Source organism: Colobus angolensis, unplaced genomic scaffold, assembly GCF_000951035.1.
Source record: "Colobus angolensis palliatus isolate OR3802 unplaced genomic scaffold, Cang.pa_1.0 Scaffold102, whole genome shotgun sequence".
Classification (NCBI taxonomy): Eukaryota; Metazoa; Chordata; class Mammalia; order Primates; family Cercopithecidae; genus Colobus; species Colobus angolensis.
Genome location: NW_012111142.1, coordinates 6279381 through 6303499, shown reverse-complemented (window position 1 = coordinate 6303499; position 24119 = coordinate 6279381). Strand labels below are relative to the sequence as shown.

Below are 24119 nucleotides of genomic sequence, written 5' to 3'. Positions count from 1 at the left end.
CTGCTTAATATTTGCTTACTTAATGTTTATTTTCAGTTCCAGACTAAGTTTTTTCGTTTTTTTCTTTCTTTTTTTTTTTTTGTAGAGTAACAGGCCTATTGTGTTTTAAGAAAACTCAATATTACAGATTCCTGCTTACATTATTATCCACTTAGATTTAAATATGTATATGCCTATATTTTTATGCATTATATATATGGTTAAGCATATTATGCACACACATGCATATATATACATACATGCATGAAAGAGACACATACAGAGAGTGAGAGAGGATCTCAGTGTCTACTGGTTCTTCTAGTCTTTGATTTCCACCATATTGAGAAAGGTGCTCCAAATCAATTGTTATTTGGTTATACTGTTTCTCAAGTATTATTCTCAGAGAGTGCTTATGGGAAGTTTACTTTTTGAATCCTTGTGTGTTGAAAATGTTTTTTTTTTTTTTCTCCCTGACAGCTGAACAATATTTTGTCTGGGTATAGGATTCTTTAATCAGTTTCTCTTAATAGTTTATACATTATTCCGGTGTCTTCTACATTCCAGAGTTGTAGATGAGAATTCCCTTAGCTAGGATGAATCCTTTGTAAGAAACCTATTCTTTCTCTCTGGAAGCTTGTATAATTTTCTGTTTACTCAAGCGTTTCCTGGATTTACTTCCTAGACTTAATGAGACTTTTAATCTGTGGGCTTGAATCTTACTTCAGTTCAGTATAATAAAATACCTAGCACTGTATTCATTTAATTATAATATCTCCTTCATCTGTTCTTTTCTTTTTTTTTCATTCCTTTTCTCTCTCTTTAAAAAGAAAATATGTTCTAGAATCTCATGTTAGGCTTCTGAAATCTGTCCTCCAAGCCTCTTATCTCTTCCATCATTATGTCAATCTCTTTGTATCTTTGCTACTTGTAGTAAGATATTTCATTTACTCGATCTTCCAGAGCATTAATTTGATTTTTGTTAGTATCAGTGATTTTTCAGTTCTTCTGTGCAAATTTTAAACTTAAAATCAGTGTTTATGCTTCCAGAAAGTGTTTTTTGCATTCTTCTGATTCCTCATTGTTTTCATCATTGAAATATTCTACCATATTTTTCATCATTTCTACTTCTGTGGGACTTGCCTCTTATAGATGCTCTATGGGATCTCTCAGGTGAACTAGTCCCATTAAGTTAGTTACTGTTTTTGTTTGGCCTACTCATTGATAAATGCTATTTTGCCTTTCATATAAGTTTTTAGAATCCATTCTGCATTAACAAATCTGAAAGCAGTGAAAGGTACAGCAGTTCCTGCCCTGTCACTTGGGCTGGCAGTCACCCAATCGGCCAACAGCAAGTGGCCCCTTCTTTCCTCTTAGAGCACCCTTGGTGGAAGCAGCACTTCTCTCTGGCTGCCAATCTTAGAAGCAACTCAGACTGCCAGTGTAGCCCTGACTGTGTAAGGCCCCTATGTCTAATTCTGATTTTACAAACCTTTGGGTGGGGGTGACTAGTAGGTACAGCTTGCCTAAAGGTGAATAGTTATCCAAAGAGGGCAAGTTGCTAAAACACTTCAGGAAATGTCAAAACTGGTCTTAATAGAAGACTCAGGGAGGGGTAAGCCCTTTGTTCTGCTACTAGTACCTTGCCTTTACCCACTAACAGTATAAACAAAATCCTATATTTTCTCTCTCTCCTGGAGAGTTTTGGAGTACCTGTGGCTTCGGTCGTACTCACTAAACTTTACCAGTTCTGCTGCTTAATAGCACATCCATATTACCCATCAGTTTGATTTAAAGAGACTCAATGAATTGGACCCTAATGTTGTTTGAATAATCCTGATGAAGGAGGTAGTTGCCAGAGGCATCTGTAGCCATAAAACTTCTGTAGTCATCTTCACTCCAGGCATACTCTCTTATTTTAACTTCTTGTAAAGGCCAAGACATCCCTAACTTTCCCTTTATTGGGGAAAAAATCTGCTTGGAAAAACAGTTACGCTGTGAAGTGTTGAGTTTTTTAACTATTGCTGTATTATGAACCACAACCAATGCTTGTTAGTTTAATACAGTAATCATTTATTTGATTCATGGACAGCTCATTTAGGCTGTGCTATGCTAGGCAATCCTTCTGGTCTCAGTTGGACTCACTCACTGGGGTCTTGGCTGACTGATCCACATTGATCCAAGACAGTCTGGAGGTATTTGATCCAGATTGAGCTCAACTGGCTATTGTCCTGCTCCATGTTTCTCTTATCCTCCTCATGGGACCAGTGGACTAGCCTAGAATGATCTCATGGCAGTGCCAGAGGTGCAAGAGAACAAGCAGAAACACATAGAATCTCTTGAGGCTTAGACTCAGAACTGGCATGCCGTTACTTCTGCTTCCTTATTTTGGCTAAATTCAGTCATGTGACAGAATCAGAAGTCAGAGGTAAGGAATCAGAATCAGAGGTAGGAAAGGAAGCCCTGCTTACAGTGTGGGGGACAGGAGGAGGAGGGTGCAGTACTACAAAGTTACATGGCAAAGAGCATGGGTATGTGGAGAGATGAAGAGTTGGGGCCACAAACTCAGCCTTTATCAGCTGTTGAGAAATATAGTGCAATATTTTAAACTTACAATGGTACCTCAAGAGAGAGAGCCATGAGTTTATCTTGGAGGTAGTGGAGAAATTTCACAGAGGAGCTGACACTGGAACTGGACCATAAGGACGACTTGGAGTTTACCAAGCAGACAAGGATAGGTGAAAGGAGTAATAATCCATTAAGATGGAAGGAAAAGTCAAAGTAGAGTCACAGTGCTCTACAGATAAGAATGGGGACATCTAGGGATTGAGGAGTTACCCTATGTGATTGGATCATTGGAAACAATCCTTCTATACTGCCTTTTTTGCTCCTCAATATTAATCTTGCCAGGGAGCTATCATACCTCCCCAAAAACTGGAATTTCAGATGTCATGCCAGGAGGAGTTAGCGTATTGTATACTCTTTAGAACATGTTACATAGGTGGGCTGTCTTCTCTACTTATTAACAATGTATGTTGCTTTAAAAAGGTGAATAATTTAGCATGTTTCTATAAGTGTTAGCATTTCTTCAGTATATTTATGCCACTTAGCATAGCTCAACGTGTTCTGCGATCTGTGCCACATCTAAAAAAATCATTAATGATAAGGGACATTTGTTGGCTTTCAAAAGACATTTAAACGTCACTCAGTGCTACCACCTCCATGAACCCCTCCTTGATATTTCCTCCCCGTCTACCACCAGATTATGTCAGGTTCTTCCACTAAAGGCTTTCATTTCTCCCTCTACTTCCTTCAGAGTATTTATAGCTATTTGTTAGTATATGATTTTAATTGTGAGTATTTGATCAATTTCTGTCTCTCCAATTAAACTTTCAGCTTCTATGACAGCAAAGGACTAGATATTTTGCATACCACTGGTTTCCTGGATCCTAGCATAGTGCCAGAATCATAGTAACTGAATACTAAACATTTATTGAGTGAGTGAGTGAACGCATGAGTCTATGTGAATGACTGAATGAGATACATCTAGACTATTGTCCTTATGAGATAGGTTTTGGGTTATCTTTAAAGTTGCATGAACTCCCAGGTTTACCATTTACCTACCATGTAATGGACAACCCATTCATTCTTTAATGTTTCCATTCAGTCAGTATTCATTGTGGCTTGTCATAATCCTGAATGTGAATGAGGTATTTGTGATACAAAGAAGAGTAAGGCTGATTCTGTGCTGATGGAGTTGCTGGTTTAGTGGGAGAGACGGTGAAATGAATGGGCAGAGACAGTTGCTATGGTAAATTAAGATAAGGATATGTCTGGATTAGAACTTGGAGAAGAAGCGTTTCACTCAGTCTGCCCTTCATTGGGTCTTCCTGAGAAAAGACCATCTGAGCTGAGTTATGAAGGCTAACTAAGAATTAGGTGCATAATGGGCACGACTGTTCCAGGAAGAATGAAGCAAAAGGGTTCAGTACACAGGGAAATGGGAAGTCAAGGCTCACTATAGCAAACTCCAAATAATTCAGTATTGCAGTATGAGAAGGCAAGGGTGGGGATGGCCAGAACAGAGTGACTGTGGCACAGTTATATCACAAAGGGTTCTTTAAGCCCTGCTATGCATTGGACTTCATCCTGAAGTTAGTGAGTAGCAATTGAAGGATCTTAATCAGAGACTGATATAAAATATTGTATAAAGTTTGCCCTGGGCACAGTATGGAGAACAGATTACAAGGCTGTAGGGGAGCAACATAAAGAAGCAGTTACTTACTCAGCATGATAAGGGCTATGGTAGAAGACATAATCCATGCTCTGGGATATCAGAAGAGGAGTGCCTAACCCAGAACTGGAATCTCAGCCTAGGTTTAAGTAAGAGTTGAATTATCATAGTGAAGAAGCTGGAATGAGTTTTCCCAACAGATGGGGTTAGGGCAAAGACACTTAAGTGCGTAAGAACATGACTTTCTTCAGAGAACTGCAAGTGACTTTTTATTGTTAGACTATAGAATATTAAGGGTGAATTGATGAGAAATGAACCTGGAAAGGAAAGCATCTAGCATTCAAGTCTTCCTCCTACTAAATATTGCTTTAGACTGGAATGACCGTATCATTTATTATCTCCACCAGACACTTCAAACACTTTTTTTTTTATCATAGAAACTTTTGAACATGTAGCGAGAGTAGTATAATTAGCACCCATGAACCCATCACTAGGTCCCAACAACCACCCATGACCAATCCTGCCCTTAGCCACATGCCATTTACTTCTCCTTCTCATATTACTTAAAGCACATTCCAGAGACCATATCATCTTATGCAAACATTTTCAGTATGTATCTCTAAATGATAAGGAGCCTTCTGTTAACATAACCACAACTACCAATATTATATCTAAAATTTCATAATAATTAAATTTTTATCAAATAGCCAGGTTGTAATTTCTAATTATCTCACAAATGTCTTATAAACATAGATGTAAATATAAATATTCACATACAGTTTGTTTAATCAGGATCCAAATAAAGGACTGAAAGGACTGAGACTTTTTTTTTTTTTTTTTTTGAGACAGTCTCACCCTGTTGCCCAGGCTTGAGTGCAGTGGCATGATGTTGGCACACTGCAACCTCTGCCTCCTGGGTCCAAGCAATTCTCCTGCCTCAGCCTCCCAAGTAGCTGGGACTAGAGACATCCACCACCACACCTGATTAATTTTGTATTTTTAGTAGAGACGGGGTTTCACCATGTTGGCCAGGCTGGTCTCCAACTCCTGACCTCAAGTGATCTGCCTGCCTTGCTTGGCCTCCCAGAGTGCTGGGATTACAGGCGTGCACCACCATGCCCAGCCAGGGCTGAGACTTGAAAGTGAAGGAAGGTACTATCCGTAATTAACAGGTATCCATGAAGACTTTTTACCTAAGCAGGGATGTGTCATTATCTACACTGGCTTATTCTACTTCTTTAATACCTCTGCAGATATCGGGATGGGTATTTTGCAAAATATAAAGGAAGCCTCACTCATATGATCAGTTCTATATCTCTTCTGTTTTCTTAGGTCTCTCTGCTCCCTGGTGTGTAAGTGGACATACTCAGCAGAGAGAGGCTGGGACGACAGTTTCTGGAAAATGATTGGTTTGGAAGACATTGTTGCAGATAATTACAGAAAAATAGGTAAAAGAATAAAACATCTGTAGAGTGATTATGTGCACTGGAGGATCTTGGTGGGTTTGTTGTTATTGTGGTTTGTATGTTTGTTGTTTTTATACGCATTAAAATACAGGAATGAAGTTTACTTTTTCCAAGACAAATGAGTTAATTATGATGGGTAGGCCATGACTAGTAGGCTCTTGCCTTAACATTTATATGAACTGAGTGGAGATACATGCTATGAAAATCTGCACTGAAATATAGAATCAGAAATTGCGCTAGGCGTGGTGGCTCACACCAGTAATCCCAGCACTTTGGGAGCTGAGGCAGGCAGATTGTTTGAGCCCAGGAGTTCGGGACCAGTCTGGGCAACATGGCAAAACCTCATCTCTACAAGAAAAATACAAATATTAGCCTGGCATGGTGGCACGTGTCAAGTGTCAGCTACTCCGGAGGCTGAGGTAGGAGGATTGCTTGAGCCTGGGAGGCAGAGGAGGTTGCAGTGAGCTGAGATGGTGCCACTGCACTGTAGCCTGGGCAACAGACAGAGCAGAACTCTGTCGTCGGGGGGAAAAAAGAAGAGAGAGAGAGAGAGAAAGAGAGAGAGAAATTTGTTGAGCTAGACCGAGGAAGATATTTGCAAGGAGTATCTTGGGAATAGCATACTGAAGGGGCTGTGTATGGACTGCTTCCAGTCAGTACTGGGAAAATAATTTTATAAATTAGGTTCACAGGACAAGGCAAGGCTGTGAACAGGTAAAAAGGCCTTTTATGTGGGTAGTAAAGTACATCTTCTATGCCCCAAGCACATTTCTCTGTGCTTGTATGTACCTTGCTTTATGTATTTCTCACAACTACTGACAAAAGCACTGTTGCATGTTTACAGATGAGAATCAGAGAGATTAGTAACCTTGCCTAACCAGGCAAGGAATCAATAAATGGTAAGTCAGGATTGAAATTCTCCCACTGGGAGGACCTTGAAGGAACTTATATTTTACTGGAACACAAATTTCAGCTTCAGTTACCTAATGGTTTAAGTGATTTGTAAAATGTATATGCCCTCCAAAAAATTAGTTGTTTTTTGCTGAATATTCCCATGGTATGTTGAAAATAGCTTTATTAGTATATATATTGATTACCTGTATATGTATCTTGATTCCTCACTAGACTGTGAGCTCTTTGACGTAAGGATTTTCACTTATTTACCTTTGTATTTCCTGTCCTAGTGCAGGGCATGGCATATTTTCATATTTCAGTGACTTTTTGTTTAAAATATTGAGATGGTTGGTACTAGGAGGTTGGCACTCTTTGCTTTAAAAATCTTTAATGATATTTACTGATTTTAACATCTTTGGCAGTTGAGTACAACTTCAACTCTGACTTTCTGATTATTGTTATGTTTTTCTGCTCCTCTTTCCTGCCTCACACATGACACATGTTTAATTAGTATATTAACTCTGCTAATGGAGCAGTATCTACAAGAAATATTCATTAGAAGTCCATAATGTTAATCTAGCAGAAAATTTCCAGAGTAACTTTATTAGATTTTTTCCCTGTTAAGTTAATGGATTTTTAATGGATATCCTAAGGAGACATATCATTAAGCAGAATATTGCTGTACGTGAATTAAAACTTACCCATTTATCAAAATTAATTGTGTGATGTTTCCTTTGATTTTCACTTCTGGGGACCTGAGCTTGTAGTTTCAGTCTGAACCCAAAGTAGAAGATATTTAAGAGGCTGTTTATTCTCAGTTGTGACTTTCAGAAACTCCTCTGGAAGCTACCTCTAGACATTCTTTAGCAATTCTTGGAACTATGAAAAAAGAATCTCAAAAGCCTCCCTATGAAGTGTTAAACATTTCCAGTGGCCTCATTGCCGTTCAAGATGTGGACAATATAGTGTAAAACCTTTTAGCAGATTTGAGCATTGAGCATCCTGGATTTGAGCATTAATACAATTACCATAATTTGCTCCATGTGGAGCTTTTAGCCAAGCGTTTACCAGGCTTCCTGGGCCCATGCAGTAAATAAATGCTTTCCCCGAAAACTGAACACCTCAGCAACTGATGGTCTTATGGAGGAATTTTTTTAAAATGAATTATTTATGAAGTGTAAGTTAAGGATCAAATGCAACATTTATATGGTGCATTTCAAGGACAGGAGAAAAAATTTACAGGGTTTAAGTAACTACATGCAAGTTTCTAAAGCTAAAATGTTACTACCTAATGCCTTCTTTCAAGGAGGTATTTGGATGGCTTGGTTTGGGAACATTATACAAAGTAAGGAAAAATAGTTTTGTGCATTGAAAGAATATAGTAGAAATTTCTTTACAGTTGAATAGAAATTTCTTTACAGTTGAAACTGTGCACATTGACTTAATATTCAGAACTGATGGAGAAAAATGAAACACAGTTTTTGGGTAGGGGATTATATAGCCCTACTGATAAAATGATCTGTGTTCAATAAAATCATCCAACAAACTGATCTGTGTCAATAAATTTTGACCTTTAGTTCCACATGACTAATTCCCAAGTTACCTATCTAATCCTAAACATCTATCAAAAGCACACAGGAAGGAAGAGATCAGCAGGGAGAAAGGACCCTTAGGAAGATAAGCAACATCCCACCTGTTCTGATTGATTATCCAGGTGCCATTTCAGCATGCCCCAGTTGCCTTTTTAATTTGTGGGAAAATCTCTTTCTTCTGCTATTGGGGTAGCCCACTTTATGAAAATTCATGTGTTCAACATGGCTGAATTATAGAGTGAGTATTTGCATTACTAACAGGGTTTGTGATATAAAGGGATTCAGTGTATTAGCTTATAGATCATTCCTTTATTTGGGACCAGGGAAGCCAGGCAAAGAATAAATGTAAATTCCAAGTCCAAGAAGTTAGTAAGTGTTAAGTGAGAGGCAGAAATGAAGATAAAGGGCAGGAGACAGTTTCTTGAGAGGAGGGAGGCTGCTTTTAAAATGGGTTTCCTTGACCCGGAAGCACATGGGGTTGGGGGATTTCCCTTTCCTACACAAGTGAAGCCATGACAGACTGTACCTGGAAAACCAGGACACTGCCACCTAAATACTGGGCTTTTCCAACATTCTTAGCAAACGGCACATCAGTAGATTATATCCTGCTCCTGGCTTGGTGGGTCCCATGCCCATGGAGCCTTGCTCACTGCTAGAGCAGCAGTTCGAGATTAAACTGTGAGGTGGCAGCAAGGTCGAGGGAGGGGCGTCTGCCATTGCTGAGGCTTGAGTAGGTAAACAGAGTGGCTGCAGAGCTTGAACTAGGTGGAGCCCACCTTAGCTCAACAAGTCCTGCCTACCTCTGTAGACCCCACCACTGGGGGCAGGGCGTAGCTGAATAAAAGGCAGCAGAAACCTCTGCAGTTTTAAATGTCCCTGTCTGACAGCTCTGAAGAGAGCAGTGGTTCTCCCAGCACGGTGTTTGAGCTCTGAGAACTGGACAGACTGCCTCCTCAAGTGGGTCCCTGACCCGCATGTAGCCTAAATGAGAGACACTTCCCAGTAGGGGCTGACAGAAACCTCATACAGCTGGGTTCCCCTCTGAGATGCAGCTTCCAGAGGAAGGATCAGGGAGCAGTATTTGCTGTTCTGCAGTATTTGCTGTTCTGCAGCCTCCACTGGTGATACCCAAAAAACAGGGTCTGGAGTGGACCTCCAGCAAATTCCAATAGACTTGCAGCTGAGGAACCTGACCATTAGAAGGGAAAGCTAACAAACAGAGAGGAATAGCATCAACATCAACAAAAAGGACGTCCACACCAAAACCCCATCTGTAGATCACCATCATCAAAGACCAAAGGTAGATAAAACCACAAAAATGGGGATAAAACAGAGCAGAAAAGCTGAAAATTCTAAAAATGAGACTGCCTCTCCCACTCCAAAGGAACGCAGCTCCCCTCCAGCAACGGAACAAAGCTGGATAGAGAATGACTTTGACAAGTTGACAGAAGTAGGCTTCAGAAGATCGGTAATAACAAACTTCTCCGAGCTAAAGGAAGATATTTGAACCCATCACAAAGAAACTAAAACCTTGAAAAAAGATTAAACAAATGGCTAACATAATAAACGTGTAGAGAAGACTTTAAATGGCCTGATGCAGCTGAAAACCATGGCACGAGAACTACCTGACATATGCACAAGCTTCAATAGCCAGTTTGATCAACTGGAAGACAACGTATCAGTGATTGAAGATCAAATTAATGAAATAAAGTGAGAAGAGAAGTTTAGCCTAAAAAAGAGTAAAAAGAAACAAACAAAGCTTCCAAGAAATGTGGGACTATGTGAAAAGACCAAATCTACATTTGATTGGTGTACCGGAAAGTGATGGGGAGAATGGAAACAAGCTGGAAAACACTCTACAGGATATTATACAGGAGAACTTCCCCAACCTAGCAAGGCAGGCCAACATTCAAATTCAGGAAATACAGAGAACACCACAAAGATACTGCTCGAGAAGAGCAACCACAAGACACATAATTGACAGATTCACCAAGGTTGAAATGAAGGAAAAAATATTAAGGGCAGCCAGAGAGAAAGGTTGGGTTACCCACAAAGGGACACCCATCAGACTAACAGCGGACCTCTCAGCAGAAAGTCTGCAAGCCAGAAGAGAGTGGGGGCCAATATTCAACATTGTTAGAGAAAATAATTTTCAACCCAGAATTTCATATCTAGCCAAACTAAGCTTCATAAGTGAAGGAGAAATAAAATCCTTTACAGACAAGCAAATGCTGAGAGATTTTGTCACCACCAGACCTACCCTACAAGAGCTCCTGAAGGAAACACTAAACATGGAAAGGAACAGCTGGTACAAGTCACTGCAAAAACATGCCAAAATGTAAAGACTGTCGATGCTAGGAAGAAACTGCATCAACTAACGAGCAAAATAACCAGCATATATCATAATGACAGTATCAAATTCACACTTAATATTAACCTTAAATGTAAATGGGCTAAATGCTCCAATTAAAAGACACAGACTGGCACATTGGATAAAGAGTCAAGACCCATTAGTGTGCTGCATTCTGGAGACCCGTCTCACATGCAGAGACACACATAAGCTCAAAATAAAGGGATGGAGGAAGATCTACCAAGCAAATGGAAAGCAAAAAAAAAGTAGGGGTTGTAATCCTAGTCTCTGATAAAACCGACTTTAAACCAACAAAGATCAAAACAGACAAAGAAGGCCATTACATAATGGTAAAGGGATCAATTCCATAAGCAGAGCTAACTATCCTAAATATATATGCACCCAAAACAGGAGCACCCAAAGAGATTTGGACTCCCACACAATAATAATGGGAGACTTTAACACCCCACTGTCAGTATTAGACAGATCAACGAGACAGAGGCTTAACAAGATGTTCAGGACTTGTATTCAGCTCAGCACCAGGCAGACCTAATAGACATCTACAGAACTGTCCACCCCAAATCAGCAGGATATACGTTCTTCTCAGCACCACATTGCACTTATTCCAAAATTGGCCACGTAGTTGGAAGTAAAACACTCCTCAGCAAATATAAAAGAACAGAAATCACAACAAACTGTCTCTCAGACCACAGTGGAACAAACTAGCACTCAGGCTTAAGAAACTCGCTCAAAACTGTCCAAATACATGGAAACTGAACAATCTGCTCCTGAATGACTACTGGGTACATAACAAAATGAAGGCAGAAATAAAGATGTTCTTTGAAACCAGTAAGAATAAAGACACAAAGTACAAGAATCTCTGGGACACATTTAAAGCAGTATGTAGAGGGGAATTTATAGCACTAAATGCCCACAAGGGAAAGCAGGAAAGATCTAAAATTGGCACCCTAACATCACAATTAAAAGAATTAGAGAAACAAGAGCAAACACATTCAAAAGCTAGCAGAAGGCAAGAAATAACTAAGATCAGAGCAGAACTAAAGGAGATAGAGACACCAAAAAACCCTTCAAAAAAATCAGTGAATCCAGGGGCTATTTTTTGAAAAGATCAACAAAAGTCGTAGACTGCTCGCAAGACTAATAAAGAACAAAAGAGAGAAGAATCAAATGATGCATTAAAAAATGATAAAGGAGATACAACCGCTGATCCCACAGAAATACAAATTACCATCAGAGAACACTATAAACACCTCTATGCAAATAAACAAGAAAATCTAGAAGAGATGACTAAATTCCTGGACACATACACCCTCCCCCGATTAAGCCATTCAAGTTGCATCCCTGTATATACCAATAACAGGCTCTGAAATTGAGACAATAATGAATAGCCTACCAACCAAAAACAGTCCAGGACCAGATGGATTCACAGCTGAATTCTACCAGAGGTACAAAGAGGAGCTGGTACCATTCCTTCTGAAACTATTCCAATCAATAGAAAAAGAGGGAATCCTCCCTAACTCATTTTAGGAGGCCAACATCATCCTGATACCAAAGCCTGGCAGAAACTCAACAAAAAAGGGAATTTTAGACCAATACTCCCTGATGAATATCAATGTAAAAATCTTCAATAAACTTCTGGCAAACCGAATCCAGCAGCACATCAAAGAGCTTATCCACTACGATCAAGTTGGCTTCATCCCTGGGATGTAAGGCTGGTTCAACATACACAAATCAATAAACATAATCCATTGCATAAACAGAACCAAAGACAAAAACCACTTGATTATCTCAACAGATGCAGAAAAGGCCTTTGACAAAATTCAACAGCCCTTCATGTTAAAATCTTAATAAACTAGGTATTGATGGAATGTATCTGAAAATAATAAGAACTATGTATGATAAACCCACAGCCAATATCATACTGAATGGGAAAATCTGGAAGCATTCCTTTTGAAAACTGGCACAAGACAGGGATCCCCTCTTTCACCACTCCTTTTCAACATAGTGTTGAAAGTTCTGGCCAGGGCAATCAGGCAAGAGAAAGAAATAAAGTGCATTCAGTTAGGAAGAGAGAAAGTCATTGTCCCTGTTTGCAGATGACATGATTGTATATTTAGGAAACCCCATTGTCTCAGACCAAAATCTCCCTAGCTAATAAGCAACTTTGGCAAAGTCTCAGGATACAAAATCAATGTGCAAAAGTCACAAGCATTCCTATACACCAATAACAGACAAACAGAGCCAAATCTTGAGTGAACTCCCATTCACAATTGCTACAAAGAGAATGAAATACCAAAGAATCCAACTTACAAGGGATGTGAAGTACCTCTTCAAGGAGAACTACAAACCATTGCTCAACGAAATAAAAGAGGACACAAACAAATGGAAGAACATTCCATGTTCATGGATAGGAAGAATCAATATTGTGATAATAGCCATACTGCCCAAGGTAATTTATAGATTTAGTGCCATCCCCATCAAGCTACCAATGACTTTCTTCACAGAATTGGACAAAAGTACTTTAAAGTTAGTTTAAAAACTACTTTAAAATTAATATGGAACCAAAAAATAGCCCACATTGTCAAGACAATCCTAAGCCAAAAGAACAAAGCTGGAGGCATCACACTACCTGACTTCAAACTATAGTACAAGGCTACAGTACCCAAAAGAGCATGATACTTGTACCAAAACAGAGATATAGACCAATGGAACAGAAAAGAGCCCTCAGAAATAATACCACACATCTACAACCATTTGATCTTTGACAAACCTGACAAAAAGAAGAAATCGGGAAAGAATTCTCCATTTCATAAATGGTGCTGGGAAAACTGTCTAGCCATATGTAGAAAGCTGAAACTGGATCCCTTCGTTACACCTTATACAAAAATTAACTTAAATGTTAGACCTAAAACCATAAAAACCCTAGAAGAAAACCTAGGCAATGCCATTCCGGACATAGACATGGGCAAGGACTTCATGTCTAAAACACCAAAACCAATGGCAACAAAAGCCAAAATTGACAAATGGGATCTCATTAAACTAAAGGGTTTCTGCACAGCAAAAGAAACTACCATCAGAGTGAACAGGCAACCTACAGAATGAGAGAAACATTTTGCAATTTACCCATCTGACAAAGGGCTAATATCCAGAATTTACAAAGAACTTAAACAAATTTACAAGAAAAAAATCAAACAACCCCATCAAAAAGTGGGCAGAGGATATGAACAGACCCTTCTGAAGAGAAGACATTTATGCAGCCAACAGACACATGAAAAAATGCTCATCATCCCTGGTCATCAGAGAAATGCAAATCAAAACCACAATGAGATAGCATCTCACACCAGATAGAATTACCATCATTAAAAAGTCAGGAAACAACAGGTGCTGGAGAGGATGTGGAGCAATAGGAACACTTTTACACTGTTGGTGGGACTGTAAACTAGTTTAACCATTGTGGAAGACAGTGTGGTGATTCCTCAAGGATCTAGAACTAGAAATACCATTTGACCCAGCCATCCCATTACTGAGTATATACCCAAAGGAATTTAAATCATGCTGCTGTAAAGACATGTGCACACGTATGTTTATTGTGGCACTATTCACAATAGCAAAGACTTGGAACCAACCCAGATGTCCATCATTGATAGACTGGATCAAGAAAATGTGGCACAGATACATTATGGAATACTATGCAGCCATAAAAAAAAGGATGAGTTCATGTCCTTTGTAGGGACATGGATGAAACTGGAAACCATCATTCTCAGCAAACTATTTCAAGGACAGAAAACCAAACACCGCATGTTCTCACTCATAGGTGGAAATTGAATAATGAGAACACTTGGACACAGGGCGAGGAACATCGCACACTGGGGCCTGTCATGGGGTGGGGGGAGTGGGGAGAGATAGCATTAGGAGATATACCTAATGTAAATGACGAGTTAATGGGTGCAGCACACCAACGTGGCACATGTATACATTTGTAATAAACCCGCATGTTGTGCACAGGTACCCTAGAACTTAAAGTATAATTAAAAAAAATTGTAAGTAAAGAATCTTGGCTGGGTGTGGTGGCTCATACCTGTAATCCCAGCACTTTGGGAGGCCAAGGCAGGTTGATCATGAGGTCGGGAGATTGAGACCATCCTGGCTAACACAGTGAAACCCCATCTGTATTAAAAATGCAAAAAATTAGCCAGGTGTGGTGACAGTCACCTGTAGTCCCAGTTACTCGGGAGGCTGAGGCAGGAGAATGGCATGAACACAGGAGGCAGAGCTTGCAGTGAGCTGAGATCACACCACTGAACTCCGGTCTGCTCAATAGAGCAAGACTCTGTCTTTAAAAAAAAAGAGTCTTGACCAATGAACTAATGATAGGTATATACTGTTGACATAAATGTGCAAAAATCCTCAATAAAATACTGGCAGACTGAATCCAGCAGCACATCAAAAAGCTTATGCAACACGATCAAGTTGATACGCCACCTGAACAGAGCCACCTGAGGCAAGAGTGCAGTATTGTCTTTGGTCACACCGAATCAAAGTTCAGGGATCTTCTACCTGTTGTTGGAATCTGGCTAGACTTTGGAACCTGCGCAATACTGACTTCCACCCATTGGCTTGCCAAGAAGTTGAGACAAAGAGAAAAGAAGTCACCTATACTTGCCTGAAGCAAGCTGTACTTGATCAGCTTGATTTATGAACTCAGAGTCCACAGGACTGAGTACAGGTGGCTCAAGAAGAAAGTATTAATTCTTTTCTGCTGCTATAACAGAATACTTGAGATTGTGTGATTTATAATCAGCAGAGTTTAATTCAGCTCAGGGTTCTGGAGGCTGCAGTGTCCAAGGGTGCCAGTAACTTCTGGGAATCTGGTAAGGGCCTTCTTGCTGCATCATCCCATGGCAAAGGGTGCAAGAGTGTGAGACTGCACACACAAGAATGAGAGTGGGCAAGAGGGGTCTGGGCTTTCTTTTATCAGAAGTGCCTCCTAAGACAATGGCATTAATACATTGATGAGGGCTCATGGCTTAATCACATCTTAAAAGTCTCACCTGTTAATACTGGCCCAATGGCAATGAAATTTTAACATGACTTTTTGTTTTAATGTGCTGAGCTTTTGTTCATGTTTTCTTAACTTTTAAGTTCAAAGGTACAAGTGCAGTTTTGTTACATAGGTAAACTTGTGTAATGGGGGTTTGTTGTACGGATTATTTCATCACCCAGGTATTAAGCCTAGTATCCATTAGTTATTTTTCCTGATCCTCTTCCTCCTCCCACCCTTTGCCCTCCACCCTCCAAAAGAACCCAGTGTGTGTTATTCCATGTGTTCTCATTCTTTAGCTCCCACTTAAAATGTGAGAACATGTGTTCATTTGTTTTCATTCTTTAGCTCCCATTTAAAAGTGAGAACATGTGATATTTGGTTTTCTGTTCCTGTGTTAGTTTGCCAAGGATGATGGCCTCCAGCTCCATCCATCTCCTTGCAAAGGACATGATCTTGTTCTTTTTTTATGGCTGCATAATATTCCATGGTGTACATGTACCACATTTTCTTTATCCAGTCTATCATTGATGGGCATTTAGGTTGATTCCATGTCTTTGCTATTGTGAATAGTGCTGCAGTGAACATACATGTGCATGTGTCTTTATAATAGAATGATCTATATTTTAGGTGTATACCCAGTAATGAGTTTTCTGGGTCAGATGGTATTTCCGTCTTTAAGTCTTTGAGAAATCACCACACTGTCTTCTACAATGGCTGAACTATTTTACATTCCCACCAACAGTGTATCAACAGTGTTTAAGCATTCCTTTTTCTTCACAACCTCACAAGCATGTGTTATTTTTTGATTTTTTAATAGCCAATCTGACTAGTGTGAGATGGTATCTCATTGTAGTTTTGATTTGCGTTTCTCTAATGATCAGTGATGTTGAACTTTTTTTATATCAATATGACTTTTGAAGGGGACATTCAAACCATCACAGAGATACATGCCAAGCCTTCATGGACTCCACTTCAGGAGTGTGGCCCCATTTCCCATTTAACATGGCCTCATGGATACTATTATACAATCTTTTAAGTCTCAGGGATCCAGCTAGGTGATTCCTTCTCCCATGGATGGAATAAGGGAGATTTTAAAGCAGGAAATGGAAGCATTCACACAAATACTACTTCATTTTAGGGGAAAGAAGAGGAAATTTCCTTTTGTAAACAAACCATAGAGGTTTCCAGCAACAACATGCATTATGTCCAGTGCTGGAAGCCTGAATCCAGTGATGCCATCGATAAGTTGTGGATGTCAATGTTCTGAATTTTTCCAGTAAAACTGGACATGTTTATAAGGATTCATCTCTTCGTTCTTTATAGTGTGTGGCTTGTTTTTCATTTTGATGTGAATGAGCCAGATAATTCAGTTATTTCTGTCCTCAGAGTTTTGCTGAAGTGCTGCTTCATCTTTGTATCATGTGATATAAGTGCCAATTTTTCTAATTTATATTGAGTGCTCTGGAGAAATCTTTAACTACAGGTAATCCCAGCTTCATCACACCATGACCTCCCTTGTCCTGAGGGAGGCTTATATGGTTTGGCTCTGCATCCCCACCCAAATCTCATCTCAAATTGTAATCCACACATATCCAGGGAGAGACCTGGTGGGAGGTGATTGGATCCTGGGGGCTGTTTCCCCAATGTTCTTCTCTTGATAGTGAAGGAATTCTCAGGAGATCTAGTTGTTTGATAAATGTTTGACATTGTCCTTGCTTGTTCTTGCTCTCTCCTGCCTTCCTTCCCCCTCTCCTTCCACCGTGATTGTAAGTTTTCTGAGGCCTCCCTAGCCATGTGGAACTGTGAGTCAATTAAACCTCTTTTCTTCATAAATTACACAGTCTCAGGTATTTCTTTATAGCAGTGCGAAAATGGAGTAATATAGGGGCCATCCCTGTGGGTACTCTGGACTGAGATTTGCCTTTGCCTGTCACCCTGAGCTTTTGATCTTACCTTATCCTCTTATCGTCCTTCTCATTCCTGTCTAAGTAACAGAACTACGTCTTTACAGTTCTTGAAGGCAAGTACCTATCTGAGTATTGACGCTTTATTTTACTGTTTACTGTCGAATTTCTGCCTGATAAAGAATGACTTGGAGGTTTCCATGCCAGTTAGCCATCCATCTGGTCCTGCATCCATCCAGCCACACTCCCTGAGTGTCTCCTGTGTGCCAGTTGCTGGGCTAAGTACTAGGGACACAAAAGTGAATTCATCATCCCTTTGGGGACCTCATGTCTACTAGGGGCAGGGGCGGGTAAATGAATCAGTAATCTCAAGGTTTTTCAGTAAGTCTACAGACATCCAAGGTGCCATGGAGAAGCAGAGCAGGCAGTCACTGGCACTGGTGGTGGTATCAAGGACATTTTCTCATGAGGTAGCGTTTTATGTGTCTGGAAAATTTGAGTAGTAGTTTACCAGCAAAGAGGGGAAATGTCTTCCAAGGCAGAAGAAACAGTGCAGGCACAGACATGGAGGCATGGAAGAGTGCAGGATGTGTGTGAACTGTTGGGTGTGGATGGAGCATAGTGGACCTGAAGCAAGGTGGAGAGGAGTGGTGGTGGGCAAGATAGGAGAGTGGATGGGAGGCTAGTTTCTAATGAAACTTCTAACTTTCCTCAAAGATGGGGCCACCGATTAGAGACTCAACATGGGAAGATTCACTCCATTCTTTTCAAGAGATGGCTCTAATTGCTACTCCTGCCAATGCAGTAAATAAAACTTGAGGGCAGTAGGAGTCATTTTAGAATGTTTGTGGCTCCTATGAAGCTGTGTGTGTGGGAGGTGGGGGTTGGTGGTGGGGTAAGCCCATTTCTTTTTTAAAATCACATACATTGCCCCTTAGCTACCCTCCCTTTCATAAAGGTTTTTTGTGAAGCTGGAATGTGATATCAGATGTTACAGGGCAGTGTGGTTTATGAAGCCTGTAGAAATGTTAGTTCTTACCATTTGTAAGTACACCTTGGCACCTGGAGGACAGGAATATTCACTCCCGCATCACTCTGTTCCAAAGCTGTGTTCCCACTTCTTAGATTCCCAGAAACACTGTTTTCAGCTGCTGGCCCTTCCAGGAATAGCCCTAAAGAGCCAGAAAGGCATAGGAGTAGTGTTGACCACATCATGGTGATACAAGGTAATAGCTTTCAGAGGTTTTGCTCTGGAATCGTTCCTCCTTTCAATATGGCATCTGAAAGATAATTGGAAGTCCCCCAAAAGTGAGGTCACCCCCAACTTCTCTTCCTACTGCTGGAGAATCAGTGATTGTCAGAGCCGAAAGGGATCATAGAGATTTTACTGTAACACACTAATTTTATAGACAAAACTGAGGCTCAGGGACGTGAGGTGCATTTCCTTGGTGCTGCAGCATTTTAATGACAGAAATGAGACCAGAAACCAGGTCTTCTGACCCCTGGTCCTGTGGTGGTTCTGCTCCTCCCTGCCACTTCTCCTGTCCAAGTTTTTCAGCAATGTGAGGACATTTAGCCAGTCTGGATATTGACATTTGAAGGAGGCTAACCACTAGAAGAATGTCAAGGAAAGAAAGATTTCTGTAGGTGAATTCACCCAATCCATTGTCCCATCTTCAGTCATGCAAATGTAGGAACTGGACTTTGCCCAAGTCAGAGACATTTAGATCTGGGAACACACTGATCAAGCCCTTAAGTGACTGATGTAGATACACTAGAATAAATAAGCAGTATGTTAAGGGTTGCCTTGTTAATAGTTAAGAGATTGGTCACCAGGGTCAGATGGACTTGACTTCAATTCTGACTGTCATCTGTAATGAAATTTCTGCCATATGTAACTTTGAGTGAGTTACCTGATCTTTCTCAGCCTCAGTTAGTATATTATGAAGATTAATAAGTATATCATGAAGATTAAAGGTAATAATGCAGGTAAAGCTCCTAGCATACAGTAAATCTTCAGAAAATGATAGTTCTTACTACCATAATGATTGTCCATTCCTCTGAATTCAGATTTCTCTCTAGGTGGTAGGTTATCTGCCAAAGACCATAAACCCTTGACTAATCCCAGGTAATTATTGCCAACTTCTAGGTTTGGAATTTTTTTTTTTCCTCTGAGCTTCATCCTTGGATTCATACAACCTTTTTCCAACTAAGATACAATAAAACTAATTAGATTTCTGCTTCTAAATTATAATCACATTTCATAATCACAAGCCTTCCTTGAGAGTCATCTTAATTGGAATTAAGGGTTTTCCTGAATTCGTCAGGTCCACATGACTAGCAGTCTTTAGCTTTTTTCCATGAAAAGAGGGGTGCATATCCACAGGCAAATAAAAAAAAATACAGGTTATGTTGGTAATAATAACTAGTTAATTAATAATGGCTAATGTTCCTACAGTGCTTTACAACTTAGAAGAGTATTTCTTTTCATGCACTATCATATTTTTTTCTTCCACTAAACTTGTAAAATAGGTTTTATTTCAGTTTTACACTTGGGGAAGCCAGAATTGATGAGCTTTGGTCTTTTCCATCTCAGTAGAAGGTGTCACAATTCTCCCTGTCATTCAGGACCCAAACCTAGAAGTCATTCTTGATGCTTCTCTTCTTCCTCTTATACCTTACGTTTAATCTATCAACAAGTCCTTTCTGCTTTGCTCCAAAGTGGACCCTGAATGAGGCATTCCTGCCCCTCTTCACTGTTAGTATCGTAGTTCAAAGCAGTTTTATTTCTTGCTGGATTTGTGTGCTAGCCTCTTAAATGGTCTCCCTGTTTCTGTCCTTCCCTCTGATAATCCATTCTCCACACAGCAGCCAGAGTGATATTTTAAAACTGTAAATCAGATCATGTTACTCTCCGGCTTAAATTCCTCCAGTGGCTTCCCATTGCAGTTGGGAAAAAAAATAACTCCTTGCCATATTCAACAAAGTCTTGCGTGATCTCTCTCTGACTTTTATTGCTTACCATGCCTCCACATAGTCATCATCCAACCACAATAACCTTCTTTTTGTCCCTTAGACATTTCCAGTGTATGTAGCTTTTGCGTTAACTCTGCCCTCTATCTGGCATGGCCCTTCTCAAAATATTCACATGGGTTATCTCTTTCTCTTTGTTCAGATCTCAGCTTCAGTGTCATCAGAGAAGAGCTTCCCCTTACCACCCAAACACTCCCTTCTTCTACTCCAGCAGTATTCCGTTTCCCTGTTGTATTTTACTCTTAGCACTCATCCCTATCCAAAATTAATCAGTCTTGCCTAGGTGCTTTATAGATATTAACTTGTTTAATGCCTTTAACCAGTCTAGACAGGTACTACTATATTCGTTTTACTGATGAGGAAATTAAGGCAAGGAGAGGTTAAGTAAATTGCTCAAGGTCACACAGTAAGTAATGGAGCCAGAGACAGGTCTGCTCTAGATCCTGCATATCTGTCCATGAAGCTGCAGTCTCCTGGCCTAGGCTGCGCTGATACAGCTGCAGTTCTCAGACCAAGTTCAATAAGAGTCCCAGTTCTAGTCCAGTGATACCTGAAGTCACATGTTTCACTCTGGGCCTCACATTTATGAAAGGCACTGACATCATGCTCCAGATGAAAAACATAATTTAAAGCCAGTGAATTTAAGAAGCAGTTGAACAGTTTTGGGTTGTCACATCAAATTGCCTGCCCAAGGTCAAAATATTAGTAAATTATAGATCTAGATTTTAATTGAGAGTTGTCTGACATCCCCCTCCTCAATGCTGACTTGAGATTATTCAAGATGACAGAAGATAAGTGCTGCCTCAGAGGTTCCTTCCTCCCTCTCTGTCTTTGAAAAAGCACAGGGAGAAGAGGGCTAAAGATGTGGCTGTCCGGTAATTGGAACCGTCTCGGCTCCTCTGAAATTCTAGAAGAATAAGTGAACAGTATGATACCTTGCAAAGCTTCATGTGTCTTAATCACATTAAAATTCACAATTCAGTTTTAGATTTATTTTTCCTTGCTTTGTGAAAGTTATTGACTTGGGACTTGCTTCTGGATCTTAGTTGGACGTCTGACCTCATGCCATTATTGTCATCCATTTAGAGGTCATTTATTTCAGTGTTCTTGAAAGGCAGCCATTCCCAGTGGTTGGCCTTCTCTATTGCATATGACACATCGTAGCTCTTCTGCTTAGCTTTTCTTGGTCACACAACTAGCAGGTGGTGACCTCCTGCCTCCATTTGGCCTCCATTGTGGCCCTTACCTCTGACTTTGTAGCTCCTCTACAGTACTCTTCGCTCTGGTTCTGTGGAGTTTTGACTCCGAGATACCCATGACATTTTAAGTTTCCCAGCACCAACTAACCTTTCTGAGAATCTGCATCAGAGGGCTGCAGTGGTCAGGGTGGCAGGTCACCAGTTGACTAATGGCCTCCTCCAAGGTTTGCTGGCAGACATTGCGTTGTTGTGAACCCTATTGATCCCAGAAGTTTGCCTGCTGCTTAGACAGTCTTTGCGGGCGTGAGGAGGTAGTGAGTCATGGAGCTACCACCCTTGCTACCCATCTGTTCTTGTGGTGAGGAGAACAAAGATGATCTCTTTGTGGTATCATAAAACCTAGAAAGACATTAAAAATTCCGTTAAACTTTCATATCCTTTTAGCCCTTGAAATGTACAATCTATTACGAGGGGGGGGAAAAAAAAAAACACTGTAATTTCCCCCCTACTGACCTTACTTCAGAGGCTACTTAAGGGACCAGGTAATGACTTTACGGTGTTTATTAATACTTCATGTTCTGCTTCCCTCCCCTATTCATGTGTCTTTAAATTGAAAGCACAGAAACTGCCAGGGGATCTTTAAAATCCAGAGCTTTTGCGATGTCATATGTTGTTCTGTTATCGACATTGTATTGTTGAGATCTATTGTTGACTCAGTGCTGGGCATGGAGTGGGGTGGGGGGGTATTTATTTTTAAAATGCACTTTGGAGTAATGGAAATAACATGAGTTTTGGAGCCAGATATACATGAGTTTGAATCCTGGCCCTGCCATTTACTACCTTTGTGACTAGTGTCAAACAAGTTACTTAACCTCCGAAGGCCACTCAGTTCAACCACTTGCCAGATTGGGAAAGTAATACCTCTCTCTGGTAATCTGGATGACCTCACACAGAGACCTCTCAATGCAGGCCTCGTGGGAACAACCTTGTCTTATCTTAATATCCAGATAATTTTTAGTTTTTCTTAGTTTTTCTGAGTAATTACTTTGATTTTCTCTGTCTCTCGTGAGTATCCTGTAGAGTAACTGCAAGATATCCCTCACCCCTTTGGCTGCTTGGGAATTGACAGCATATTGAAGACTCATCTATAGTAGATTTATAAGCCATTGGTATAAAGCTATAACCTCACCTCAATTTATTTTGTTCCCATGTTTGGTTTATTTAATACTTGATCCCACTTACCTCATTTTATATTTGCCTACTAGTTATAAACTGCCTGAAATAATTTATAACATAGCATGTAGAAATATGTCTGGAACATAGTAGGTACTCAGTAGATAATTTGGTAAATGAATGAATAAATAAGCATTAGAGATACAGATACAATATGTTTCAGAGGAGAATTAAATAAAACAGGGCAAGATAATGAGTTTGTGCCTTTGAGATATCTAAATAAAAATGTAGAGTAGACATTTGGATCTATGCTGGGAAAAAAGGCTAGAAATAGAGATTTGGAAGTCATCATTGTAGATGATATTTGAAGCCATAGATATGTGAGAGACTCTAGAGGGAGACGAGAAATTTCAGTAATTTAGAGGCCAGGTAGAGGAAAATGTGCCTGCAAAGGAGGCTAAGGATGTACCTGTGAAGGGCAGGGAGATAATGAGGAGATTTTAGAAGGGGAGGGAACAATCTCCAAGGATGCTGAAAAAGGAAGGGAGATAAGAACTGGATATTGTTCATTTGATATAGTAACTCGGGGACCTTAGTGAAAGTCACTTGCTTATAATAGTGAGGCAGAAGATAAAGTTGTACAGTAGCCACAGCTAACACTGAGCACAGAGGCTGTGCCAACTGCTTAATGTGGACTGTTATATTACAACAACCTGATGAGATGTGTAGTCATATCACCTCATTCCCATTTTTTACAGAAAATCAAAATGAGGCATAAAGAAGTTAATCACTCAAGGTCATATAGCTGGGTTCAAGCCAAGACAGATGTCAGGACTTAGAATCATAGCTGAGAGAATGAAACCAGAAAGTTTAGATAACTCAAGAAATTTGGTCGGAGTGTGGGGAGAGAGAGAGATGGGGTGGTCACTAGGGGAGGAAGATGGTTGGAAATAGGTAGAGTGTTTCACTGTTTGGTTGGTTGATTGTTAGAAGATGGAAATTTGCTTGAGCATTCTGATTGCTGAGAAGAAGATTCTAGTAGTAAGTGACAGGTTGCTGATACGCAGAGAGAAGGGAGAATCAGTACTGTAGGTCCAGAGAAGGCAGGCAGGATAAGCTTTGGAATATAGACTTTCTATTTTAATAGGTGGAAAGAAGACAAAAATGGTTCAGATCTGAGGAGCAGCATGTACTCGGAAGGGGGAAGTTAAGGGATTTCCCTTCACATGGCTT

The 24119-nt window shown here is 40.1% G+C and overlaps 1 protein-coding gene across 2 annotated transcripts in view; it reads left to right on the top strand.

Moving 5' to 3' along the window:
- Positions 1 to 24119, top strand: part of FGGY (FGGY carbohydrate kinase domain containing) — a 441241-nt gene that overhangs the window by 146786 nt on the left and 270336 nt on the right. For both annotated transcript variants that reach the window (XM_011941258.1, XM_011941249.1), the window contains one exon: positions 5543 to 5658. In XM_011941258.1, coding sequence (XP_011796648.1) covers positions 5543 to 5658 — 116 coding nt within the window. The remainder of the gene's footprint in view (positions 1 to 5542; positions 5659 to 24119) is intronic.